Source organism: Cibotium barometz, chromosome 45, assembly GCF_041138505.1.
Source record: "Cibotium barometz isolate CiBa-2024 chromosome 45, ASM4113850v1, whole genome shotgun sequence".
NCBI classification, from domain to species: Eukaryota; Viridiplantae; Streptophyta; class Polypodiopsida; order Cyatheales; family Cibotiaceae; genus Cibotium; species Cibotium barometz.
The window spans coordinates 32,216,895-32,237,181 of NC_141090.1; the positions used below are offsets into that span (position 1 = coordinate 32,216,895).

Sequence of the window (20,287 nt, forward strand, 5' to 3'; positions counted from 1 at the left end):
TTATCCTTTAGTGGCCCAAGAAAACATTGTTCTCTTTGGATTTTGATGGAACAATGCTGAGGCCTTTTTATTGGCAAGTCAAAATGGTTGGTTGAGTATTAAAGTTACCCTTCTTTTATTGGTTGAAAGAAAGTTTTTTAAAAATCACTATATGTATTTGATAATAAATGAGGGGGTGGGAAGTTTTAGCAAAAAGGAGACGGTTTCCCTTGCATGTGCCTTTTGGAAATTTCCTTCTTGGCTAGCGAGAGGGTTTGCAAGATTGATGGTAGCTAAAGTTCCCACAGATACTCTTGGCACGAATAAAACTAATGAAAGCGAATGGCCCCACACTCCACTTTACTGAATGATTGCGTAGGTTGGAAGCAGCTCGCTGCTGGCACCATGCCCTTTCTATGTAAAACTCTCTCCCTACACATGGATAGCTCTTTCTCTCTTTTCCTCATGTCTATCTTTCTTATTTTTCTCTCTCTTTATATGACTCTCTCTCTCTCTCTCTCTCTCTCTCTCTCTCTCTCTCGTCCCCTTTTTGTGTTTATCCTCCTTACCTCACGTGTATCTTTGTTCTTCTGATCTCTTTCTATGTATGACTCCTCTCTCTCTCATCCCTTTTTTTTTTGTCTATCCTCCTTAGCTCACATGTATCTTTCTTCCATTTTCCCTATGGAAATCTAATGATTAGATGAAGTGTATTTTATTTAGATGCTGCTTAGTTTGTTAAAAAATATGTTTGGTATTGTATTTTAATTATAGTGGTTCTCTCTATCTTAGCAATCACCTTGAGAGCTCCCCCCTCTCTCTCTCTCTCTTTCTCTCTCTTGTTTTCCACTTTCCTTACACTAGCTCACATCTATCTTTCTCCTTTTTCCTCCCTCCCCTCCCCTCCCCTCCCCTCCACACACACACACATACACAAACACTCTCTCTCTCTCTCTCTCTCTCTCTCTCTCTCTCTCTCTCTCTCTCTCTCTCTCTCTCTCTCTCTCTCTTTTTCCACACAAATTTATCTTCTTCAGTAGGTCATGGGCATAAAAACAATTTGTTTTTCTTTGAAAACTATGGAACAAAAATGATACAAGCTTTTCTTCCTCATGTGTGAAGGCTTTCATTAGGTTAAATTGCCTTGCCTATAAATCTATATCTGATGTGGTTCTATTAATGAAGGCTTTCATTAGGTTAAATTGCCTTACCTTGCCTATAAATCTATATCTGATGTGGTTCTATTAATGAGTGCATGCATCGAATCAGAATATTTTTAAATTTATTTTCTATTCTTGTATTTTTAAATATGCAAACATGATAGAGAGAATGATAGAGAGAAAGTGAAAACTTTTAAAAGACTTTCTACCTATTCATGTTGAAACTTGAAAGTCTTGGGAAAGGATATTAAAGGTTTATCTCAAATTCAAAGCTATACCATTAAATGAGTGAAACAATCATAATATTTATCTACTTTCTTCTCTTTTCTACTTAGCCAAAGTTATGGAATGACCATTACTAAAGCCTTGCCTAAGCAGGCCAAAATGTGGTACCTACCTAATAATAAATGATGGAGGCTTTTAATAGAAATGACACTTGAGAAATGAAAGGGTAGCTTCCTAATAACAAATGAGGAGAGTTGGGGAGTTTTAATAGAAAGGACACTCTTCTTAAATGAGCTTGAAATTTCCTTCTTGGTTGCTTGTTGTATACCTACTAGTGCTTGTCAAAAAAGGCATGTACATGTATTACTTATCTGAAAATTGAAAAAAACACTTAGAAATTTACGAAGGATTTATTTTGTGGCCTAAATTTTGTTCATTTTTAGTTATAATACCCGCATATCACACTAAATTTTGTATTGAACAAGGCAAACATTTCATAGAATTCTTATGTTGGCCTACCCAAAAATAAGAAAAAAATATTATTGATAAAATAAATAAAATATTATTGATAAAATAAATAAAATATTATTGATGCTCAAGTAATGTTGAGGAGGGTGCAACTTAGAATATGGTAAACTTGGTATTGCATAAAGATAAAATTCTATTAGCATTAAGAAGAGAAACATCCTACTAGATTTTTTAATTCAAAAAACTATATAAGAAGTATAATTTTGTTTGTGTGTCTCAGAGAGAGAGAGAGAGAGAGAGAGAGAGAGAGAGAGAGAGAGAGAGAGAGAGAGAGAGAGAGAGAGAGAGAGTTCTTCTTTGCAAAAAGGATATGGTATTAGTGAGAGAGAAACAAAGAGAAATAAACACTAGATAGAGAGTTGGTGCAATAGCCTCAAGGAGTTTAAATATGACATTTATCAACTCATAAAATTATTTAAAAAATATTTTTGTTGAGAAGGAGTGTGTGTGTGTGTGTGTGTGTGTGTGTGTGTATGAGAGAGAGAGAGAGATAGAGATAGAGATAGAGAGAGAGAGAGATCTTTTTATGGAAAAAGTGTATGGATTTTAGTGAGAGGGAACTAGAGAGAAAGAAAGGAAACTCATAGTGAAAAAGGGCCTTTCTTTTTAATAAAACATCTAAGGTTAGAGGACATGCATGTATAGAGACATGAGAGAGAAGTGAAAGTCTAAAGAGTTTTACTTTTTTAAGGCCGAGAGAGGTAAAGAGAGAAGGGCCGCTCCTTGGCAAAAGTTTGAGAAGAAACCATTCCTTTTCATTATTACAAAATGATATTATAGTTTAGATCTCCCATAATATATACTATTGTCATTATATATGAGAAACCCATCATTTACACATCCTCAACTCAGAGTGATAAATCACCACCCAGTGACATCCGTGACCATACGATGAATATCGTAGAAGATAACAGCTATTATGAGAGTTACCCTTTACTAGCCCAATAAAATATTGTTGTGTTTGGATTTTAATGGAATAATGCTAAGGTCTTTAGTGACAACACCATGAATACTGAAAAAGGTATCAATTATTGTGAGAGTTACCCTTTAGTGGCCCGGTATAGTATTACTTTCTTTGGATTTAAATGGAATAATGCCACGACCTTTGGTGACCACCAGATGAATACCAGAAAGGATATCAATTATTGTGAGAGTTATTCTTTAGTGGCCCAAGAAAACATTGTTCTCTTTGGATTTTAATGGAAAAATGCTGAGGCCTTTTTATTGGCAAGTCAAAACGGGTGGTTGAGTATTAAAGTTACCATTCTTTTATTGGTTGAAAAAAAGTTACCCTTCTTTTATTGGTTGAGTATTAAAGTTACCCTTCTTTTTATTGTTTGAAAAAAAGTTTTTTAAAAATCACTGAATGTATTTGATAATAAATGAGGGGGTGGGAAGTTTTAGCAAAAAGGAGTTGGTATCCCTTGAGTGTGCCTTTTGGAAATTTCCTTCTTGGCTAGCGAGAGGGTTTGCAAGATGGATGGTAGAAAAAGTTCCCATAGATACTCTTGGCACGAATAAAACTAATGAAAGCGAATGGCCCCACACTCCACTTTACTGAACGATTGCGTAGGTTGGAAGCAGCTGGGTGCTTGGCACCATGCCCTTTCTATGTAAAACTCTCTCCCTACACATGGATAGCTCTTTCTCTCTTTTCCTCATGTCTATCTTTCTTATTTCTCTCTCTCTTTGTATGACTCTCTCTCTCTCTCTCTCTCTCTCTCTCTCTCTCATCCCCTTTTTGTGTTTATCCTCCTTACCTCACATCGTGTATCTTTGTTCTCCCGATCTCTCTCTATATATGACTCCTCTCTCTCTCTCATCCCCCTTTTTTTGTCTATCCTCCTTAGCTCACATGTATCTTTCTTCCTTTTTCCCTAAGGAAATTAGATGATGTGTATTTTATTTAGATGTTGCAATTGAGGGGTGGATTCTTTATCTATAAAACTAGTACTTACATGAGCGGCCATGGTCGAGTGGTCAATGGTTGTTACTTTTATTCATTACCCCCTATGGTTGTTACTTTCATTACCCTTGGGGGAAGGATATGCATCAGGAAGGTTAAAGTTAAGTCCTCTTTTTCTCTCAAAAGGTGGTAAGCCTTTTCTTTCCCAAAAAAAAAGTTGTTCACCTTATCCATTTACTTTTGGCATCATGTTCTAGAAATGTAATCAATATCCACATTGTTTTTTCATTATTTCATCACTTGTACAAAAAGAAGTTTTGAGTTTCTTTGAAATTTTCTTCCATAGCCAGCTTGTTAAAATATTCTAATTATAGTGGCCATCTCTCTCTCTCTCTCTCTCGATCTCTTTGAAATTTTCTTCCATAGCTAGTTTGTTAAAAAATATGTTTGGTATTGTATTTCAATTATAGTGGTTCTCTCTATCTTAGCAATTACCTTGAGAGCTCCCCCCCTCTCTCTCTCTCTCTTTCTCTCTCTTGTTTTCCACTTTCCTTACACTAGCTCACGTCTATCTTTCTCCTTTTTCCTCCCCTCCCCTCCCCTCCCCTCCACACACACACACATACACAAACACACTCTCTCTCTCTCTCTCTCTCTCTCTCTCTCTCTCTCGTTTTCCACTTTCCTTACACTAGCTCACGTCTATCTTTCTCCTTTTTCCTCCCTCCCCTCCACACACACACACACACACACACACACACATCCATCCATCCTCCTTATATGGTGTTCTCTCTTGTTTATTATCTCTTCCTTACCCTGAACCTTCTTCTGAGCCTTCCATCTAGGAGGAGTTGCGCGTAGGAAATTCACACAACACACCCAGCCACCCAGCCACACCCTCCTTCATTAATGGCCACCCCCACCCCAAAGAAAATCACCAGTGCGAAGCAGGCCGTCCAGGAGATGAAAGACGGAACCTATGACCCTTATGCTCTGGTAGATTACCTCAAACAGACTCTCTTCCGCACAATTGTGGACAAGAGTGTGAAAACTGCCTCCGTCAGAGATTACTATGCGGGCCTCTTCAATCCGGGGAAGGGAGACATAGTGAGCTTCCAACACACAAAACCTCATGGTGAGCCCTCCGCTTCCATCCACGTTTGGTTTGTGCCACGAGTATCTGTGGATCGCCTTATCCAGCACAAAAACAAGTTCCCCGACGGAACTCTAGCCACCATCGACCTTGCACGTCCCGGAGCGCATATCATTTGCACCGAGAAATTAACAGGTCCGGCCCTTCTTTTCTTAACCATTTTTATTGAATTTTATAAGTATCAACAAAATTTACATATTCTTGGAACCCCAATTTCCCAAGTGACCTCCAAAAAATACCCTTCTTCATATATGAAAGGCTTATGCATATCTATCTATCTAGTGTGGAGGGTGCTCATGGTACCCTCTACCTCCCCTCTCTACCTCTTTCTACATTTACCGACTACCTGTCCCAAGCTGCAAATTTCTTCTAAACCCCAACTCTGTATAGGATTTGTGGCTCACACCACCCGAGTACCACTTCTTGATTTTTTGACCCATAAGATCTGTCTCCTCCTTCAATCGAGATTGTTTTCTTTTGGTGGGGGGAAGGGAATGGAAGGAGGTAGAGAAAGGATCCCTAATTTTTAGTGTTGGAACTGTGAGGAGTTTGGTCATGGTTGTATGAATAATTGTGTAATGTGGTGGTGGCCATGGGTTCATGGGTATGTTCATATGTTGGGCTTTGGGCCTAGGCTTATGGGCATGGGCATAATAATTGAGTGTGAAATGGGCCAAGGTATATATGACAATGGCTCATAGTTGTAAAGGTACCTTTTAGTATCTTTTATGAATACACATTACCTTGATGCCTATGGCACAAGTATCCATGGTGAGCTTCTCCCATATAAGATCTAGCATGGTGACTGACACTCATCTTGTCTACTCCATGTAATGAGTGGGCCTCTTTCTTGCAGTGGTATCAGAGCAAAGTCTTGATCCATCTTCATCTTGGTTTCAAGAAATTTTGAAAAATTATCAGATTTCTTGATTTTCTCGATCTTTCTTGAGATTCTTGAAATTTTCCAAGATTTTCTTGAAAATTTGGTGCAAACATGGAGGAATCACTCAAATTGATGATAAAAATCAGAGCAATGGTGATCTTGAATGTTGGTGATGGCATTTGGATATGATTTGTTTCCAAAATTTGAGCCATTTGGGTCAATTTTGATAGGTAGACAAATTTTTGGCCAAAGTGAGTGTGCAATGGACAAGGTTGTATGGTGTGGACTTGCTCCTCTCCTTCAGGCTTCCTTCCCTTCCACGTTTTTTATTCTAGGGAATCTTGGGAGTTGATTTCTTCATCTCGGAAGGCATGAGAGGTCATTGTGGAGCTCAAGTGAAGCTGTTTGATGGTTCAATGTGGCGAAACAACCACGATTCTCTCTCCTGCTGTTGCAGCCTCATGGCCATTTGCGCAGCGCCGCCTTCCTAGTCTCTAAAATGTGTGAACTTGGAGTCTAATGCTTAAATCTCATGCTATAAGGCATACTAGGCCTTCTACATGTGTGTTTGATCTTCTTTCTTGCTCAAGAGAGGGTAAATGGGCTACGCCGTTTTTCTTAAGGTTTCATGAGGATTGGAATGCTTAATGAAGCTTTGCTAAATGTTGATTAATCTTCTAATGATGATTACTAAGCCTTGACTAAGCCTCTACATAAGCTAATCTCTTCAATTTCTTCAATTTTTCTAGGATTTCATATTGGGGTTTTCAAGAAATCAGGGTACCTTTCATAAATTTTGGAATATTTCTTCAATAATCTCCTTTCTCGTGCAGCTTAGCTATACTCATACATGTGATCAATTTCTGCTTGAGCATGGGATCTTATGTAAATCTTCAATTCCTTGCATTTCTTAAATAATCTCCTTTCTCGTGCTTAGCTATACTCATACATGTGATCAATTTCTGCTTGAGCATGGGATCTCATGTAAATCTTCAATTCCTTGCATTTCTTAAATTTCATGAGAAAATTAGGATTTTCTTCAATCTTTTCGAGAATCCAAGGTGTCAAGCATAATCATTAGTCTTTCCTCTTGTCATCCATATCATCATTGCATCAAAAAGGTGGAAAGATTAGGGTGTCTTGATGAAACGGGGTTTTAGGGTAAATGCTTCAAGATTAGGGTTTTCCTTGGGGTTTTCTTGATTTCAAATGCGTAAACTCATGCCCCCAGACTCCTTTGTTCATGCCATGCATTGTTTTTACCCTTGGGAATTGCATACACCCATGTTTTGTTCATTGAGGTCAAATTGCTCTTCACCTTGAGGGTCTCTTTATGCATTGTGCATTGAGCTATTTCCATGAAGCAATGGGATTGAAGAAAACCAAGGAGGGTTGTTGCACTACCATATAGTGTCATCAAAGACATTAAACCCTTGTATTGGATGGATATGGCATGCAATTATAAGTGCCCTTTGTAAGTGATGTTAATCACTCTCCACATCACATTGTACTACGCTTTCATTTCTATCCACTAGTGACGTGTGAGGGTACTCCGGTATTTGGAGGAGACACAAAGCAGAGCATGGCTTGAACTCATCGTGCTGTGGGGGAAAGCGGTATGGTAAGGGATTAGGTCTTGGTGGTGAAGACATGGCTCAAACTTGTGCCCTCGGAATTCAAAATTGGGTACAAGGGTTGGAAGACCTTGGCTAGGAGATTAGAAAACTTCAATGCGCTTCTTCGACTTCACTTCATCGACTACCAATTGTGGTAAATGACGTGTTTTCATTGGGCATAGTATTGACACACTGGTGGATAGTGGATGCATTACAAAGGATAAAATGTTATGCATTGGATGCAATTGGGGAGACTAATTGGATGATCTTATTGATGCGTTATAAAAACCTTGTGATGGAAATTACAAGAGGACTTGATGGGAATCAATAATTTTGTTTGCTTATATTGAGATTTGACTCTAACAGCAAAAAAATGCTATTGAAATTTCTTAATACCTACAGGCCTAAACCCTAAACTCATAGGGATTTTTAGGTCTTGCCTAGGGCTTTATACCCTCTTGTAGTGCTCCATAAGTATTTCACATAAAGTCTTAAAGATCTTGTTTCTAACATCATTTGGGGGGTGAAATTATCGTTTACCAAAATTATCCAGACCTTAATTCAATCTCATAAACCCTAGATTGTCTTGCAAGGGTATTTACATATCCTTTTATTAATTCATTAGACCCTCCAATCAAGCCCTAAACACTTTGATTCCGGTTTCATTTGCTAGGTCAAAGTCACGCAGTTGATTTTTTTGACAAAAGTATAAAAAAAAGTTGACTTCCACTTTGACTTTGGTCAAACCTTTTGGGGGGATGATAGTACTTGCTAAGATAGTTCCAAAAAGCTAAAGATCATCAAAATCAGTCTAATTTTGGTCATCTTATAGCCAAATTTCCATTTTTAGCAGTACTGCATAAACCCTACAACAGAGAGTATTTGCCTCATCTGATTTTTTTTTTGTTTTTGCATTTTGTGTTTACACATCATTAGATCTCCATAGAGCCCTTGAGCACCCAATTTTAATCTCATTTGACCTTTCATCCATTCAAATCTAAAAATTGCATTTATGCCAAGGGGAAGACCACACAGGATTGTGGATGAAACTCAAGAGATGTTGGAACCTAATCCATTCAAATCTAAAAATTGCATTTATGCCAAGGGGAAGACCACATAGGATTGTGGATGAAACTCAAGAGATGTTGGAACCTAATCAAGGGACACTTGTGGAAGAAATTGATGGTGCACTTGACATTGGGGATGATACATGTGTTGAGACAATGCCGATACATAGGTTGGTGTTGTATGAAAAAATGCTTGGAGAGGGAAAAGGCAAGAATTCTTGTATTGAGGAGGTTACCTATGTAAATGTGGTGGCATCGAAGGGCAAAGGAGTATGTGATGATGTCACTAGTGCAAGGGCAAAAATCTTCTAAAGCCAAAGAATTACCACCCATCTCCAATGACATGTATCACATGATGTGCATGATGAGGAAAATGTCCAATGACATGTATCACATGATGTGCATTATGAGGGAAATGTTGGATAGCTTCAATGACATGTATCACATGATGTGCATGATGAGGGAAATGTTGGACAGCTTCAATGACAAATAATCCAAATTTTAAGATCAACTCCTCAACTCACAAAATCAACTTCTCAACATTTTCAAAAGTGAAATAGCCTTGTTGAGAAGTGAATCAAGGAATGATGTTGTTCATCCACCTTATCAAGATGTGAGGATGTATCATGATAGGACACCTTTGCAAGATACTTTTATAAATAAAATTTCTCATGATAATGTAATGCCAAAGCCAACAAAAGGAGTACGCATTAGATATGGGAATGACATGTGTTTTGGCAATAAGGATAATGTTCCTTGTTCTCAAAGGAATTTGCAACATGCTATGCTAAATACATTTCATGGTTCCACCTCTCATGTATCTACAAAAGGGAAAGAATTGGCACATGGCTCTACTTTTAATTTGGGCTCCAATAATGTTAGAAGAGCTCCAAGGATGTAAAGGGAAGAGTTGCATGATGATGATGATTTGGAACATGCAAGATGATTTTCATGATGATTGGCAAGGGAGTCTTGATCATGGGCATGCATGAAGGCATGATGAGATCAAAGGTGTTAAAGATAAAATAGTGTTGCCAAAGTTCAATGGAGAGAATACTTTGAATGAAGAGTTTGAAAGAGTGTCTCAACAAGATGAACTTCTACTTCAAAATGAACCCTAGAAGTGAGAAGGCTATGGTCTACTTTGTAACGTTGCATTTAGAAGGGTACATACATGCTTGGTGGAGGCATTTACAATCTCAAGCTTAGGAAGTTATCCCATGGAATGCTTTGAAGGATGAAATGAGAGACACCTTTATCTCTCAATTGCATCAAGACAAGCTTATGTGTGATTGGAATGACTTGCAACAAAGACAAAGTAGTGTCAACAAAGACTACACCCACATGTTCATGAAGTTTATGCCACATGTGCATGGGTTTAATAAAGAATTCAAGAAGGCCAAGTACATCAAGGGTTTGAGGACCAACATTGGTGTAGATGTCAAGGCACAAAAGCCAACTACTCTTAAGGAAGCCATGCTTTGGGCAGAGATATATGAGGAGAAGTATTCAAATGCATGGTTAAATAGAGGTATTTTTTGTAATGATCCAGCTCCTAACACTTATGTGAAGTCTATGAGAGATGCCAAATCCACTTCTTTTGTGCCCAAGTTTCCACGGTGTACGGAAGTGGAGGAAAATCAAATTACAGATTTGGTAATGCTTCTCATGCTCCTCAAAAGTCTACAAATGTTGATGGGAAGCCTTTTAAAGGTGTTATTAAGAGAAAGTTGATAAGGGAGAACCACATGAATGAATTGAGAAGTAAAGACTTGTGCTTTAATTGAGAACCACATGAATGAACAAGGAGAATTAAAAAGTTTGCAAAGCAAGGAATGTCAAACTTAATATGGTGTACTCCAAAGTCTTGGAAGAAGATAAAAAGACAGAGGCTGAGATCTTCAATGATCACCAAGACTTTAAGGAGATGATGGCTTACCTATGTGTACTTTGGAGGATACTTGTATGGAACCAACCTTATGCACATTGTCCCATTATTTGTATTCCGGGTGCAAAGGAGCAAACACTTTGATGGTTATGGCATACATCAATGGAAGAATTTCTCATGTGTTGGTGGATAGTGGAAGTACACATAGCTTTATGAATACAAAATCCATACGAAGTCTCAAATTATAGCCCATGTGTTTGACAAATTTGCATAAAGTATAAGTGGCAAATGGGGGTAAAATGGATTGAAAAATGGTATGCCATGATGTGGCATTGGTGCTTTCACATGATTACACTTGGAAAGTGGATATTTTGGATGTTTGGCACATGATGGAAGAGGTGTCACTTTGTGGGGCAACCATAAACCAAAGTTGAACCTTATCAATCACACTTAATTTAAAAGGGAACTCAAGAAGTTAAGTATGGTATATGTATTACAGATTTACAAGGAGGATGATATTGGAAATGAAGGCAAGGTCACATATGAAGGAATGGCAAAGTTGTCGTTGAAGAGTACGAAGATATATTTCAAATGCCAAAATGCTTGCCACCTTTCCAAGAGATTGATCATGGAATAGAGCTTGGGCCTAACTCTAGGCCTATCAACAAGCCACCATATAGATTATCAAAAGTGGATAAAGATGAGGTGGATAAGCAAGTTCAAGAATTAATGGATATGGGATGGGTGAAACCAAGTTAATCATCATTTGCATCGCCGGTGTTGTTTGTGAAGAAGAAGGATGTTACCTTTCAAATGTGCATTGAGTATAGGAATGTGAAAAAGATCACAATAAAAAATAGGTATCCTATCCCAAGGATTGATGATTTATTGGATGAGTCAAGAAGGGTACCAAGTTCTTCACAAATATTGACTTGAGGTCTGGCTATCATCAAATAAGGATGAAGAGTGGTGATGATATTAAAAAGGCATTTAGAACCAAAAGGGGATTGTATCATTATATGGTGATACTATTTGGGTTATGTAATACACCCATTGCTTTTTATGCCTTAATGAACAAAATGCTACGACCATAACTCTTCAAGTTTGTTTTGGTCTTCTTCAATGACATTTTTGGTGTATAGCAAAAGTGAAGAGGAGAATTTGGTTCATGTTCGCAAGGTTTTTGATGCACTTAGAGCTGACCACTATTAGAGTGGATATATGTAGAAGAGGTATTGGTGCTGTGTTGTATCAAGGCCATGGGGTAATTGAATTTGAAAGCCATAGACTTGATGACAAAGCGAAGGAGATACATGTTTATGATCAAGAAATGAGCGCTATATTACACGCGATCAAGAAATGGCATCACTATCTCTAGGGAAACAAGTTTTATGATGTGAGAAGTGACCATAGGGTCCTCAAGTATTTTCTTTCTCAACCAAAAGTCTCACTCAAGCAAAGGCGATGGTTGGAAACCCTTCAAAATTATGATTTTAAAATCACTTATACAAAGGGAAGGATAATGTGGTGGTTGATTCACTCTCAAGAATGTGGGCTTGTACATTTTTTTCCATCTCGTAAGTGCATAAAGATTGGATTGAAGACATCCAAGAAGAGTATATGTTGTGGCATGAGGGAGACAAAAATAATAGCTTGATACTTGTGAAGAGTTACCTCATTTCTAGTTGCAAATTAATGAACTCCTTTACTTCAAGGAGAAGGTGTATCTTGTACCTCATTTGTACCTCATTTGGCTTTCAAGAAGAAGGTGTTTGAAGAGATGCATGCTTCTCTCATGTCGAAACATTTGGGGCTATTTAAAATCTATGATTGCATTATTGGAAAGGACATTAGAGTGATGTGAAGGAGTATGCTGCTGCCTTGTTAACTCAATAAGGATCCCACATAAAAGCTCGATGGTTTGCTTCAGCCTTTATCCATTCTGGAGGGTAAATGGACTCATATAGCAATGGATTTTATCACGGGTCTTCCTACCACCAAGAAAGGGTGGAAAAACATTTCTCTTTTGGGTGATCGGTTGACAAAGGCTTCCCATTTTGTGCCTACAAAAGTGAGATATTTGGCATCTATGGTTGTATGTGAATTCATGGAATATGTGTTTCGGATGCATGGCATGCCACAACAAATAGTAAGTGACCGGGATGTTGAATTCATGGGCACATTTTAGTATGCATTTTTTGAGAGTAATGGCTCCAAGTATGGCCTATCACCCAAAGACCGATGGTAAAATAAACAGGGTAAACAAATGGCTTGAGACTTACTTTAGGCATTATTGCTATGAGATGCAAAATGCTTGCGATGATTGGTTACACTTGGCTGAGTTTGCCTACAATAGCACTTACCATGTGATCATTGGAATGTTGCCTTTTGAGCCTATGTATAGGTATAAGGTACATTTGCCAATTGTAGCATTCAAGAATGACAATGTGAATACCAATGCAAAGAATGAACTGGAAAGAATGCAAGCTCTCTTACAAACATGCAAAGAGAACATCAAGAAGTCTCAAGAGAAGATGAAGCATTATGAAGATGCACATCAAAGACCATTGGAATTCAAGGAGGGAGATTATGTATTCTTGAGGATTTCCAAGACACATTATGGTTCTCTCAAGGGAAACACCAATACAAAGCTTGCGCACCGTTTCTATGGTCCATATAAGGTGGTGAGAAGGGTTGGTGAATTAGCCTAATTACTACTTTCATCTACTATAAGAATTCATAATGTGTTTCATGTGTCTTATTTGAAGGTATATGTTGGACCAGAAGTGCAAGTCTTGGATGAGCTAATGAGGATGTCATGTTGGAATATATTCCCGAGAGAGTGTTGTGCATGAGGGAAAAGGCACTTTGCAATCATTCTTTGCACGAATACCTTGTTTGTTAAATGGAAGGGATTACTTGAGATAAAGCTGCATGGAAGCCCACCCACATATTTGAAGGATATGAGCACTTGTTGAATGCTGATGTGGGGAGAATTGAGCCATGTAACATTGAATATGCTTGTTGTAATGTTTTGAGATTCACTCTTTGGAGGCTAATATGATGCTCAATTGGGATGTTATTGATATATACACTTAATAAAGAGGGTGTATCACATGATGCTATGGTTTGGTGTTTTTTGGAGATAATTACATTATATTATGATTCTCTTAAGCATGGCTATGCTCTCTTGGGGGATAGTTTTGCTACATGGTGCAATTGTATGTATATAGTGGATATCCTCATACCAATGAAGTTAAAGAATTTTTTGAGGACAAAACATATTTGGGTGGGGATAGTTTGTAATGTGGTGGTGGCCATGGGTTCATGGGAATGGTCATATGTTGGGCTTTGTACCTAGGCTTATGGGCATGGACATATGTTGGGCTTTGTGCCAAGGCTTATGGGCATGGGCGTAATAATTGATTGTGAAATGGGCCCAAGTATGTAAGACAATGGCTCATAGTTGTAAAGGTACATTTTGATATCTTTTATGAATACACATTACCTTGATGCCTATGGAACAAGTATCCATGGTGAGATTCTCCTATATGAGATTTAGGATGGTGACCAACACTAATGTTGTCTACTCCATGTAATGAGTGGGCCTCTTTCTTGCAAATTACACCTGGCTACACCCCTTACATAGAAAAAGTCTATGAATGTAGCTACAACAATCCAAGAATTATGATTGGCTCCCCCTCACCTTCTAAAGAAAGAGATCAATGAAAAACTACAAGGTGCACTTGATTGGATGGACAAGTATTCTCATGAGCCACCTTTATTTCCTCTATTTGTAATATTTTTCATGAGCCATCTATGATTACATGTACCAAGCCCTCTAGAGAAGGAGGATGCCCTCCAATATGGAGGTGGTCTTCTCTAAGACCTTTGTTGTGGAGATGTAGTGTGTGTATTTTATAGCCTGGTGAACGGCATCCAAACAGACATATCCTAATGGTTAGGAATTTTTAAAATTAAGATGACATCCTAAGTGCAATGGGCAAGCCTTATTGCTATAATCACACAAAAATGCATCCTTGGAAGAATGGTGTGAACGTAAATGAAAGGTTAACACTAAACTTAGACAACCATGCACATTATTCCTAGACACATCTTTGCCTTACTGAATTGATGGAGGTGAATCTTAAATGCATGAAAAGCTAGTGTGTGCCACCTGGTTGCACATATAACACTCACAACATGGTCCCTTCTCACCATGCTTGTGAGAGTTGATCGCATAACCTCAACATCATACACCCAAATTTTGACCATTCTTTTGAAGACCTCTATAAAAAAGGATTATTTTCTTTATTTATTAGAAGTAATTTCTCAAGGATATTCTTATATGGTATTCATAGATGCATGTTTTACCAATCTAAGCTCAACAAACCCCCTTTTTGAGCTTGTCATCTTGAAGGCCTTACAAAAGTAAGAATATCAAAATTTCTTCATAAAAATAAAAACAATAGCTAGCCGTGCACAATTACATTGTCAAGTTGCTGCTCTTTTTTTTTGGATTTCGTTTCCCTGACTTATTTATATTTTTGGCTCAATATTGCTAGTTGAGATTCCCCCTAGTTTTAGTTTTGGCTTCAATTTGCAACATTGTGTGATATTGTGAGCCTAAATGTCAATTGGAAAACCCCCTAGAATCAGGTAAAAATCTACCCTAAGCATATGTAAACTTTCTTTGATTTCAAACTACATAATTGAAATGGAGGTCTTTTCTAAGTGATTTCCCCCCCAAAGTTTCATCCTTAAAAGTAGGATGTAAGAGAATAGGACAAAACGATGATAGCAAAAGGTTAGATAAAAATGATTAGCAAACAAAGATAGAAAGTCTAGCCTACTACAAGGAGAGAGTTTCGGGAGGAAAATAAATAAATGCATCACTAGGGAGTTTGTCTAGCTCTATTTTCATGGTGATAGGAAATTGCTTTAATACTTCATGTATATTTCCTTTATAGCTCTACTAGCTTTAAAACTTTTTTTCCTCGCAAGTACAATAGTATGAAAAAGAGGATATTCTTGTAATTGATTCAAGTTAATGTTTCTTTTGTCTTTCATTGCAGGTTGTTGTTTTGTGATTGGGTGGGATAACAAGAATGGCCGCCTATATTTAGGTCACATAGAACCTTCTGAGACAAAAGACCGTAGTTACATTGCCAAATATGTAAGGAGGGAAGAAATTTTTCCTGTTGTAAAGAGTAAACTCTCCAAACATATATACCTTGGAGGGGATGATGACACATTACCATCAAGCTACAATAACTATACCGTCAACATTGTTGGGACCATGAACTCAAATTTTATTTGGATGGCTTTCCAAGTACTACATCCTGAATCTGGCCAACAGGTTCGTGAAAGCATGGTGATAGATTTCAAGAAGAATTAGAACAAAAAACACACATATCACATGCAACCAAATAAATTCACAAGGGCAGCATGTTGTCCTTTTTAAGCTTAAATGTACTTCTTCACAAGGTACATTAGAACTGGAATATGTTTGATACTACTGGGGTAATGCTCAAATATATAATGTAGTGTTGCTATGATCTTAATTCCTATTTTTGCTATTATTGTCTTATTGAGTAGTTGTAAGGGTGATTGTAGTAATTGGGACTTTTGGATGTTGTTAAAAGTTGAAACTTGTCAAATAAGTGTTATGGTTTGAGTACAAATTAAGAATAGATGCTTGATAATAAGTAAGTTTAGAAACACACACAATTTTCTTTCATATCCTGATATATAATATATTTATATGGGGAGCACTTCTAAAATTTCACATAATGGCATGTAAAAAAATGCTTGTTTTTAATTTAGCGACGTCTAAAGTTTGACATAGAAAAGGCTAAAACATGTTGTGATTAAATGAACAAAAGTTTTCAAATTGAATCAATGAATTATGTGTATTAGCTAATCTACTTTTAATCCTTGTGAATAAGATTTTAAATTTTTCTCCTTCTATTTCTCGACTAGGCATCAATAAACACTGTAATAATTATTATTTAATTGTCTTGATGGACTCTAGTACTCCAATACAACTCCTTATGTCCAACCATTATTTTCAACTTTCCTCCCATTTCTTTACTAGGAATTAATAAACACTACAATCAAAATACATTCTGTCTAGTGTATTGAGGGCCTCTAGAACTCCAAAAAAACACCTTATGTCTAACCAAAAGGCTTATACATAGGCATGAGACATCTACGTTTCATGCTTATGCTTAAGCTTTAGGTATGAAGTCTTGTGCAAGAGGTCTCAATATTATGGCACAAGGCTCAACTATCTTGTGCATAAGGTGAGGAGAAAACTTCTAAATTTTTGCATGGTGAAGTGAAAAAAGGGATTATTGTGAATTTATTGATGAATACTATGAGAAAATCAAAGAAGGGTTTCAAATTGAGTTCAAGAACTATGTGTAATAGATAATCTCATCTTAATCCTTGTGAACAATTATTTCAAAAAATTGTCCTCACATTTCTTGAATAGTAAACACCTCAATCAATATAAATTTTGTCTAATACTATTGCTTGCCTCAATAATTTGAACAAAATTCTTACTTCTAATATAATAACTTGTACATAGGTCTAAGACCTTTATGTTATATAATATTTCTTTAGATTTAGGGATGATGTCTTTTGTACGAGGTCTCAAGCTTATGGCACAAGGCCTTGTGGGCCTATGTATAAGCCCAAGACTTTATACACATGCTTAACAGTAGTTTGGTAGCTCAATAAGAAATATAATTGTCTTTACAAGAGTTTGGTAAAAAAATTCATACTTGGTGGATTTGGACCATTTTTCTACAAACCCTCTTTCAAGGTATAGCTTCATAGTATACACAACCTTTAAAAATTACAAAAGTAATAAGAAACTAATCAAATATAATGAATAGACCATCAATAATTGATGTATATCCATCCAAATAACTTACAAGTCTATGAATGCAATTTATTTTTGCAAGATTTGGACTCTTTAAAAATTTCTTTAAGACCTTACACAGTAGGTAAGTTGAAATAAATATAGTTTTAATGCTTAGGAAAGTGACCATTTTATTATTAAATGAATTAAAGTTTCATATCAATGCTTATGCTCAGGTGTTGGATCTCTAACACCTACAAAAAAATGGTAATATGTGTGTTAAATGACATAGATTTCAATAGGATTTGAGTGCATGAATTCGAGGAAAAGAGACTTATGGTGGATGAATGATGGGGGAATACATAATTTGAGTATAGAGTTGACACTAATGATTTAGATGAGCAAGATATGGATTAGGGTTAATCACATAATCACGATTTTGAATTAAGGAAATGAGTTTGAAACATCCGTTTATATCTCGCATCTACATGCTCAATGCACCCTTGTGCCATCCTTGTGTTCATAAATGCCCACATGTCTTGTGCTCCCTTGCACTTTCCATGTGCCTGCTTACTGACCATTGACTGCTTCTTACATTCATCCATTCACATTCTCGAATAACCTTAGCCTTCATCCATTCCTATTTTCATGGCATTCTATGCCTCATCTACCTTGCTTTCACATACATGTGCCCCATAAATGTCATGATGGGCACCATATTGCAACACCCCTTCTTGGTGCCCAAATGGGTCTCATCCCAAGAAGGTAATGCGACATACATAGACATGACATCCCCCCCCTAATGGAGACAAACACATACATCACTTAGCCTGCATCAGCGGTGGCTAGAGATGATTACAATAACATGACATCATCATCACATGGACACATATTCACCAAGGGTTTCCCAATCCCAAGGTTGACATCAACATAAGACATGACATGAATCATCATCACACCTAGAAAACGTTTTCTTGTGGAGCATCCTCATGAGTTGCTTACACCATCAAGTTGCTTCGTTTCTTTGATCAAGAATTCTTCTCAAGGTGTCCTACCTTTCCCATAGGAATCACATACAAGCTTAGGCTTTTTTTGATGATGACATTGGGCCATTACATGCCCCATCCTTCCACAATAATGACATTTGAGATTTGATTTGTTGAAAAGAGACATTTCCCTCAATGTTGAACTTTTTCATCACACTTTTGCTTCTTGTCCTCTTCCATACGAGATGCGTCGACTTGTTCAAGTGTAAGATCGGTTAGATTCCTCAAAGTAGTGACCACGAATGAAAACTCCTTAGGCATTGTTTTGATCAAGATTGCAATAGCATCCTTTTCATTCACTGGAGCTTTAATACTTATTGCAAGCTGCATCATATTACCCTTCATTTTTCCTACATGATCAAAAATGACTCTCTTTGAACTCCATATTCAGCCCATAGAACTAAATCTTGAGATTTATCTTCGAAATCCTTGCCCTAAAAACTTTCTCTAATTCATCCTAGGCTTCCTTAGCATGCTCCTTGTTGCTAATATGATGAATGATGTTATCCCCAAGTCTTAATCCTATGATGTCCATGGATTTTCTATCCCTTTTTATCCATGATTTGACTTCATCATCACTCCCTTCATCAAGATCATCTCCATTTACTACCCCTAAAGTTCCTTTTGCATGAGAGTAAATACATGACCTTTGTTTGCCATATATGAAACCCTTCACCGCTAAACATATATATTGGGATTTGATTAGGCACGATTCAATGAAGAGGGCCTTGCCAAAATTTATAGTGATATCTCAGTAGTGTCTACTCCCTTACAAAGATTTGAACAAATTTATCTCGGATTTGAGTGCTATACATGATTAAAATTATTAATCTTAAAAAGAGGAAAAATCAAGTAACTTTGAGTGATCAATTGTTTGCAGTAGTTGCACTCCCATTTAGCTAAAATACTTATGAACATGAACTTGAGCTAATGATATTTGGATTAATCAAATTTTAAATAATGATCAGAGAACTTATTAAAAACTTAGTGAAAGCTGAAGGTACAAGCTTGAATCTCAACCTCCACTACTCCATTTGCAAATCTGACTTCATAGTAGGTACGTTTGTCGATGCCAAAAACCCCCCGGATCCAAGAGGAATTACATAATGGTTGCGTGAGTTTGAAAGATGACTTGTTTCCCCCAAAAATTAATGCATCGGTAGTAGTGCTTTTTTTTCACTAAGTTGGAGTAATTCCTCTGAGTTAGAGCTTCGCCCCTTAGAGGTCCTTTAGACTCCCCTTGATGCCCTTTACCAATGGTGGAGGGAGGAAGCAATGAGGAGCCCTCCACCACCGGGTGGTTCTCTGCCCACCACCCACAGCTTCCTTTGGATAAGATAGGATTGGTTAATCACTAATATTGGTTTAATTTTACTAATTTTGGTATTGTGGAGTGATAATGAGATGGAAGGGATAGAGTTGGCTCTGATAGCATGTTAAATTACATGGATTGGAATAGGATGTGAGTGCATGACTATGAGGAAAAGAGACTTATGGTGGATAAAACATGGTGAAATATGTAAATTGAGTATAGAGTTGACACTAATGAAGATGAACAAGATATGGATTAGAGTTAACCACATAATCACAATTTTGCATTAAGGAAATGAGTTTGATTCATCCTTTTATAGCTTTCATCTGCATTCTCCATGCACCCTTGTGTCATCCTTGTATTCATAAATGCCCACATGTCTTGTTATCCCTTACACTTTCCATGTGCCTACTTTTTGACCATTAAGTGCTTCTTACATTCATCCAATCACATGCCCAAATAACCTTTTCCTTCATCCATTTCTATTTCATGACATTCTAGGCTTCATCTACCTTTCTCTCACATAAATGTACCCCATACATAACATGACGAGCACCATATTTCTACACCCCCCCCTTTGGTTCCCAAATGGGTCTCAACCCAAGAAGGTAATTGACATACATAGACATGAGATCCCCCCCCACCCCCCTTAATGG

General features: G+C 37.3%; 1 protein-coding gene across 1 annotated transcript; it reads left to right on the forward strand.

The window, feature by feature from the left end:
• Positions 1 to 4,508: 4,508 nt before the first annotated feature.
• Positions 4,509 to 15,993, forward strand: LOC147612654 (uncharacterized). The gene is made up of 2 exons (XM_086783232.1): positions 4,509 to 5,086; positions 15,481 to 15,993. Exons 1-2 carry the CDS (start codon positions 4,708 to 4,710, stop codon positions 15,801 to 15,803), a joined length of 702 nt encoding a protein of 233 aa, XP_086639358.1. The 5' UTR covers positions 4,509 to 4,707; the 3' UTR covers positions 15,804 to 15,993.
• Positions 15,994 to 20,287: the final 4,294 nt, after the last annotated feature.